At 36.6% G+C, this 8,308-nt stretch overlaps 2 protein-coding genes across 3 annotated transcripts; both read left to right on the top strand.

The window, feature by feature from the left end:
* The first annotated feature begins 357 nt into the window (after positions 1-357).
* Positions 358-2,805, top strand: LOC104897461 (glutamate receptor 2.6). Of its 2 annotated transcripts, XM_048646456.2 has the most exons (5): positions 358-792; positions 832-1,127; positions 1,357-1,660; positions 1,770-2,173; positions 2,258-2,805. In XM_048646456.2, the coding sequence occupies exons 1-5, from the start codon at positions 672-674 to the stop codon at positions 2,579-2,581; spliced, it is 1,449 nt and encodes a 482-aa protein (XP_048502413.1). In that variant the 5' UTR covers positions 358-671; the 3' UTR covers positions 2,582-2,805. The 2 variants fall into 2 exon arrangements, with proteins under 2 accessions (XP_048502413.1, XP_010682646.2); XM_010684344.4 differs by having other exon boundaries at positions 358-1,127.
* A 2,591-nt stretch (positions 2,806-5,396) lies between these two features.
* LOC104897682 (probable leucine-rich repeat receptor-like protein kinase At2g28990) lies at positions 5,397-8,187 on the top strand. The gene is made up of 8 exons (XM_010684618.2): positions 5,397-6,186; positions 6,286-6,378; positions 6,579-6,641; positions 6,731-6,954; positions 7,055-7,181; positions 7,288-7,347; positions 7,440-7,629; positions 7,722-8,187. The coding sequence occupies exons 1-8, from the start codon at positions 5,397-5,399 to the stop codon at positions 8,119-8,121; spliced, it is 1,947 nt and encodes a 648-aa protein (XP_010682920.1). The 3' UTR covers positions 8,122-8,187.
* The last annotated feature ends 121 nt before the right edge of the window (positions 8,188-8,308 follow it).

The following is an 8,308-nucleotide window of genomic DNA, read 5'->3' as shown; positions in this document are numbered from 1 at the left end:
TAAAGAGAAGTTATTATCCAAAATAAAAATGTAACTTCTAATTTAAAACTTCCTAAAATAGAAAGTGTAACATCTAAAAAAACGGAGGAAGTACTTTTATTGGGGTAAGACTTGATTTTATTTGTTTGTGAAGGGTTGGCTAATTCTGACGTGTACGCAATTAGGAGTTTTAAGATAAATTATCAAAATCAAGGGAATCAACTTTATATCCATGTATAATGTATATGTAGCCATGTAAATCAAGCTGGTTAGATCAGTTCAAAAGTCAATAATGAAATACAAGTCAGCTGTTTTTCTATGCTCACTCGATTCTTATATGTTCTTCCTATTTTGACTTTTTTTTCTATTATAAAAAGATTTTGAATAAAAATAATAAATAGAGACGAAGGGAGTAACTATTTTCTAGGCTTGATTTTGACCATGTGTATTCGCAAGTAACTCTTCCTCTTTTTCTTTTTATGAGGGAATAGCCTTCATTTGTATACTTTATTATCATAAGCAGGAATTATTTTGAAGAAATTACAATAATATGACCAAGGATATAAGTAAACAATCTATGCATCTATAAATTCTGATCTGTATAGTAAAGCTGAAGTTATTCCTGGTTAGGATCATAGAACACTTGAACTATCCTTCGAAAATTAGCCCAAAACAAAGAAAAAGGGAGAATCATGAGATCAGCTTCTTCCAAAGATTTCTCCCTGATACTAATCCTACTTGTTTTGAATGTGTTCATAGCAACTGGTCAGAATACTGGTGAGGCACCGCCACCCGGAAACCAAACAAGTACAGGTGCACCAGCACCAGCACCAGGAAACCAAACAAGTACAGGTGCACCAGCACCAGCACCAGCACCAGCAAACCAAACGACACCGCCCTCAACAACACCAAGGGGAGACAGGCTAAGGATTGCAGTGCCAGTGAGTACCTACAAAGAGTTTGTGAGCATTACAACAGATCCCCTCACTAGGGAACGCCGCATTGGTGGTTTTTCAATTGAAGTCTTCCAGGCTGTGATTAATACAGCGTTAAGCGACCCCCCTCAATATACTTTTATGCCTTTTGCTCAGTCAAATGGATCCTTTAATGGAAGCTTTGATGCCATGCTTCAAGCAGTCTCTAATCAGGTTTGTTAATTATTTGTAATGATTTTCATGAGTACTTCGCTTTAATGACATACTATAGAACTACTATAATGCACATGGCCATACCAAAACTAAATTAGTTACTCTTATATGTAAGAGTATTTCTGCGTATGTTTATGTATATATGTATGTATGTATGTATTTGATTTGATACAGCTCTGATGTATTATATGCATCCTATTTGAATGCACGCAAAAATTGCAATAAGCAGGAATATGATGGGGCAGTGGGAGATACGACCATCAGATTTGATAGAACTCAGTGGGTTGATTTTACACTACCTTACTCAGACACAGGAATAACAATGATGATTTCGGCAAACCAGAAATCCAACAAAAGGACTGCAATCAAATTGATGCCTCTGATCAAGGGTTTAGTGTCCGGTGCACTTGCTTTCTGCTTCATTAGTGCCCTCGTCTTTTGGTTTGTCGAATTCAGAAATGACAAAAATAGGCAGTCATTAGGTAACAACAACCCACCAGGACAACGTGCAAATACTGATGATTTTTGGCGGAGTAAGTACTCTGAATCTCAACCTTGATCTCGTCTCCATTTTTATTGTCAGTTTGATTGAACGATTCGATACTTACTTTTGGTTATTGTTCGTTTTGTTGGGTGATATAGGAGAAACACTGAGGGCAATAATACATACAAGGCTAGTGATTGTAATGTGTTTTCTAGTATTGCTGTTCTTAACATCCTGTTATACAGCAAGCTTAACTTCATTGCTAACAGCGCAGCAGCAAAGAAGTCCAATCAGAACAATAGACGAGCTCATCAGGAAAAGGGAAAATATAGGGAATCAAAAAGGATCCTTTGTACCTCGTTTGCTAGTTCAGAGAGGATTTACAGAAGATCAGATACATATTTATGATACAGAACAGGAAATGGTTGATATGCTCGCTAAAGGAAGCGTTGCTGCTGTTATTGATGAAACACCATATCTTAAAGTTTTCCTGTCCAAGAACTGCAATAAGGGCTATACTCTTGTCCCTTCATTCGATCTTCACGCTGAGGGATTTGGCTTTGTAAGTGCTCCTTTATATTTAGATTATTGTTTACTTCTTGATCCATAAGTGATTTGAACTAATTATGTACATCCTCTGATATAGGCTTTCCAGAAAGGGTCTCCCTTGGTGCGTGAAGTCTCAAATGGGATACTAAAGTTGATGGACAATGGTGAATTGGCAACGATTCAGCAGAGGACAATCGGCGATCTTGATGCATGTGACAATGATCTGAATATTGCTGATGCTAATTCCAATCTCTTGGACTTCGATACATTGTGGATCTTGTTTGCCGGGGCAATCGGTGCTGCAATATTGGTGATAATCTTGTATATGGTATACTTAGGAACCACATGTGATACTATTAGAAGGAGAGTTGCCTTTCCATGCTACCTAATGCCACAACAAGAAAGAAGAGAAGTAGCCTAAGTTTAGCATTTAAGATGCCTCAACCTCGCTGGTAATATCAATTATGTACATTGACATCCTAAGTCTATAGGAATGTCCTCTAATCTGTGTGTAATTTTTGATCATCTACATGTGTACATGTGAATGTCCCACATGTATGTGTGCGTTTTGTGTGATATGGGTGAGTGATGACGATAAATCAATAATTATACTTGACAATATTTTTTCGAACATATTGGATCTAAATCTTTTGTCTTACTTTTTTTTTCTTTTGGTTGTACATTTGGTGCCAAGTGTGGTTTCATGAATATTTTTGCCTTTTAGGATTAACTTATAGTCACTCTACATGCAAGTGCAAAAACTAAATCATAAGCTACAAAACTATTTGGCGGAAATGTTATTTGTTTGTGGTTTTACCCATTTACTTCGTTCTTTGGATAATGTTTATAGGGACATGTTATTCCTCATTAAACAACTTTTATAACACAAAGGATATATTCCATGTGTAAAGATTAATGAAAATCATATTCTCCTGCTTTTTCCTCTTGCTTAAAAATCTATAATTCTATGTTTAGAGTTTGTGGCAAACACATACAAACTACTATTAATTTAGCAGTTTAACCTAAATCAACTGGCTTCTCTTTGTATATATATATCAAACAAATGCATCTTTACAGTGTAAACACATACAACTACTACAAATAAAAGTCTTCCTAGTTCAGAAAAACAAGACTAATACAAGCAGTTAGAACCAATATTAATAAGTAAACATAAGAAAGGTGGTTAAAAACCTAATGTTTCTAGTTTAAAATAAGAAGTATGATTGCTCTTGTTCTCTATGTGTATGAAATATATCCAATATTAGGCTCATTTTATAGACAAAGAAAAATTGTAGTTATTGGAATAGTAATTATTACAATTTTTACAAAAAGATATTAGATGATTGCAAGAAGAAAATAAAATTTTAGTTTTTGCAATAGTATGTAAGCCTCGTACACTAGAGAGTCATCTCTCCTTTTAAGACTTTAACCCAAAAGGTATATCCCCCAAAGACACTTTGCAAAGTGCCGGGTAAGAGGTGGCTCTCCATTTTGTCTCTCATAGTCGGAGAACTCCATTCCACATGAAGGACCCTACTAGATTGGCACCTCGCACAGGTATAATTAACCAGTCAGATTTGCAGGTCAGACGTCTTGGGAGGACGGGGGATGGTAAGGAAAACCTCACGCCAAAAATCCGCCAGTGGAATTTGATCTTGATATTGGGAGGACGGGGGATGGTAAGGAAAACCTCACTCCAAAGATCCGCCAGTGGAATTTGATCTTGAAGTCATGAGGCCAAATCTTTACCATTAAATCAAGTCTTACTTGATCGTATACATGTCAATATGTCATATGTCTCTTTCGTAAATGAATTGATATTGCATTAGAAATAAAAAGTACTAAGTTTTAATGAGAGTGATAGCAATACGAATATACGATCTAAGATACAACACATGAATCTTTCCTGAAACAAAAAGAAAAGGATACAATACATAAATTAATAACGCGGTCATATCAGATCATACATCAATTTCTATATAGTACTAGAATAATAGCTGTATTGATAACAACAATTTCAATAATTTGGAAAAGGGAAGAAAATTCGCAGACCTGAGTTGTTCTCCTCTGACTAAATGAACTAAAATGGAAGTGATTAGCACGAATGATTTTAATAATTTCATTCTGACTGATAAGCACATTGCCATCAAAGCGTGGATTATGCACCAGGTGCACCATGATCATTGTGCATCAAGCATCAGTTACCAATTGTCGAGATAATGGAATAAAATTATGCAACTATGGTTATGGGAAAAAGGGCAACAAAAAACATCCTTTCAGATTTGTGAAAGAAACATTGACCAAACCAAATGACTACATAATATTTATTTATTTTTGGTGCAAATAGAACTAGATTAAAATAGTTTTGAGTCGATTACAATCCGTAACATAAGAGTTTAAACAATAACTAGGGGATGGGAAAAGGTCCTAGTTACATTACAGTCTATTTTTCTTTTCTTTTTTTTTTGATAATTTGTAAATTTATTGGACTACTGTTGTCGGCTTGTTGCACCTAATTTATTTCATAAAAAAATTAGAGTATTAAAAAATTGAATTTTCAAATCATATCCAATCTACAGTTTGAAAATTCGGAGTGGATCTGATTCACACTCTAATTGATTTGGATTCGGATTGGAAAATTAAAATCCATATTGTTCGCATCGGATTGGATTAGGCCCAAGTCCAAAGCGTACACCAAACTTTCACCCCTAGTCATCATACACTAGGGTGTACCATGTGCATGGTACCTCCAAGGTTATTCTTTTGCTTATTTGAAGCTCTCCCATTTGCGTGAATTTGCTCATTCCAAATGAGCAATGAGCAAAATAAATAGCTTTAGATGTATTGTGCTCACGTTGCAACGGACTATATGATAAAAGTTGTATTCCTTTGATTATTACGCCTACTTGAACCAAAGAATTATGAATAATCTTTGAATTCTGTCAAAGTCATAAGACTAAAAGAAAAATAAGATTCCATCTTCTCAAGTTTGTTGATATCCATAATTGTCTCAAGTCAACTGTGTAGCATCATTGGATGGTTGAACCTGCTAGAGTATTAGTTTAGAACAGTTATAGAAATCACGAAAATTTGCAATAGCTGGAAACAATCTTGACTCAATAGTATTAACTGATTCAAACCCCTTAAAGAAACTTAATTAGCAACAAGCTTCCTGAATGTAGTTAGGAATCCAAAGCTTGTCCTTAAAGATTTATTAGAAGTACAAACTAAGATTAATGGCTTATTGGTTGGTGAAACTGAGCCTAAGGCTGCTATTTCTAGTACTAAATTTACCTAGAGGGTCTGCTGCTTCCACAGATGATCCAGTGCCTATAGGCTACTACTGCCCGGTAAACGGCTATTCTTACAGTGCAGGAAGCATGTTTGAAGAAAATCTGAAAGACATCCTTGTTACACACATGGTTGCCAATGCCTCGCGTGTGGCGTTCTCAAGGTTCACCATGGGAGAAGGCATTGATCAAGTTTATGCTATGTACTACTGCCGGGGGGATGTGACTCTGGAAGCCTGTCATGATTGTTTGCAGAGTGCAACAGCAAGAATAATAAATGTTTGCAAACGGCTAAAACAAGGCATTGTTTGGTATAAACAATGCACCTTACGATATGCCAACCACACCATCTTCTCCCTCACAAATCAGGATCTTACCATTCGTTACCCAAATTTTAACAACACCCCTGTTCTAGGAAACTATCTTAATGAGTATCGGTCCACATTTGACAGCACCATGAGAAACCTCATTGATCGAGCTGCTAATAATGCAAGCCTTAGACCGGTTGGATTTGCTACAGCACAAGTCAATCTCTCGTCATTTCAGAGCTTAAGGGGGGTCGTTCAGTGCGCTCCCATCATTTCTGGGGTTTTCTGTGAGAGATGCCTCACCGCGGCACTTACACTAATGGATCTTTGGGCTAACTCTATGGAGTTTCTTCCAGCTTGTTTTGTTGGCTTTGAAATATACGGATTACCTTCTTCAACCCCTCCTTCCCCTCCATCACCCGTAGCAGGTAAGTTGGTAATATTCATTCTCTGTACATAATTCTTTGTAACTGAGTACGTCTGCAGCATTATCAAGATTTTTTTTCCTGTCTGTCAATTTGTGGCAGCGCGCTATAAGGTCCTTATTGGCGTGCTATCTGCTGTTGTAATTCTATCACTTCTAGCTGGCTTTTGGTTTTGGAAACGTTATTCTTCGAAAGGTATGTGCTTCAGTGATATCATGTGCTCTTTTTTTTCTATTTGACTATTTGTGCTTTACTCATGTATTCTCGTCAAATTTGGAAAAGGAAGAACGGTCAGCGCTGTGTACTAAATGTGCAACTGTAACCAAACTTCAAACTTAATTTACTATGTGATACACTGATACTTAAATACTAGTTCTTACGAATTTCATGATTAGGGAATCCGCATCCACCACCTGGAGAAGAGAAAAACGATCACATCCACGATTTAGATGAATATGGTCAGAGTTTCATTCTCAAATTATTTTACAATGCATACTAAACTCTTCCCATGTATCCCCCAAGTTATAACAGAGACCGATTTCTGCAGATGCATCAGCTGAAGACAATCTAGAACTAATCGAGAAAGGGAGGCAGCATGGATTGACACAGTACACCTACTATCAAGTGGAGGACATGACAAACGGATTCAATAAACAATTAGGCGAAGGTGGCTATGCAGTCGTCTATCATGGTATTTTAACAGAGAGCAGCAGGGAAGTTGCAGTTAAGGTGTTCTCAAAGAGCGAGGCCCCTAAACAATTTAGCACTGAGGTTTGTAACTTTCGTTACCTGCAGAACCATATATCATATATTTCTTCACGTATATATAGGCTATGACAATTGAAAAGAACGAAGATGTTATATGACACAGATTGAAGTGCTTGGACGAATTTCTCACAAGAACTTGGTTTCTCTAGTTGGATACTGTGAAGAAGAAACCAAATTGGCACTTATATATGAGTTCATGGAAATGGGAGACTTGAAAGCTCTTCTGTCAGGTAAGACGTTAGCTTGTATATTAGTATCTCTTAGCTGTTGCACATAAATTGAACCAAAATCTTGCAACATCAATCAATTTTGTTTTCTGGGGGTCTTGGTGAACAGAACGTTCAGATTCCCTAAGCTGGAAAAAGAGGATTGAGATAGCGATCGACACAGCTCAAGGTAAGGGATATATTATACCATATGAAGTAGTATCTTTTGTTTTAAAGAAGATTGTTGATTGTTCAATGTAATAAGAAATCTTTATATTGTAGGACTGGATTACTTGCATAATGGTTGCAGCCCGCCTATAGTGCATAGAGATGTGAAACCCGCAAATATACTCCTAAACAAAGAATTCCGAGCGAAGGTAGCTGATTTTGGGTTTTCCAAAATATTTCCAGCCGAATACGTTTCAAATTTACACACAAGGGTGGTGGGAACACTAGGTTATCTTGATCCTCAGTAAGTATGAATAACCAATAGTCATTTTTTCTTATTAGCGCTATCAAAAAATCGGCTGAAATTTTTACTCAATCCAATACAATATGTTACAGGTATAATTTAACAGGAACTGTGAATGAAAAAGGTGATGTTTACAGCTTCGGCGTAGTCCTGCTGGAGCTAGTCACAGGCAAGACAGCAATAATGAACAGAGTGATGAATTTGGGGATATGGGTTAGAAGCGTGCTCGAAACAGGGGATATTGGAAGCATACTGGACACAAGGCTAAGACAAGATGTAGATAACTATATCACTGTTTGGAAAACAGTAGAGTTAGCTGTGAGATGTATTCAGTTAGAAAGTGCAGAAAGACCACCGATGACTCAAATTGTTACAGAACTGAAAGAGTGCTTGATTATGATTAACACTGGAAGTTCCAGTTCAGCTAAAGATTCCCTAGAGTTGACGAGCGCTGCTGTTTCAAGTAGTACAATGTCTCCTACACCACGTTAACTACCACATTTTCTTGCTTATCCCATCCTTTATTATAAAACATTTACATTCGTAAAGCTTCTCAAAGAGTGCCTGGATTTAACTTTGTGTATTATCTTATTGTTTTCTGGTTTGTATATTACCAAACATATAGCTTCTCATATACTCCCTCATAAACAAAAAAAAAAAAAAAATCCTATAAAGTCTT

This window comes from Beta vulgaris, chromosome 6 (genome assembly GCF_026745355.1).
Source record: "Beta vulgaris subsp. vulgaris cultivar EL10 chromosome 6, EL10.2, whole genome shotgun sequence".
Lineage (NCBI taxonomy): Eukaryota > Viridiplantae > Streptophyta > Magnoliopsida > Caryophyllales > Amaranthaceae > Beta > Beta vulgaris.
This window is presented reverse-complemented; position numbering and strand designations above follow the sequence as displayed.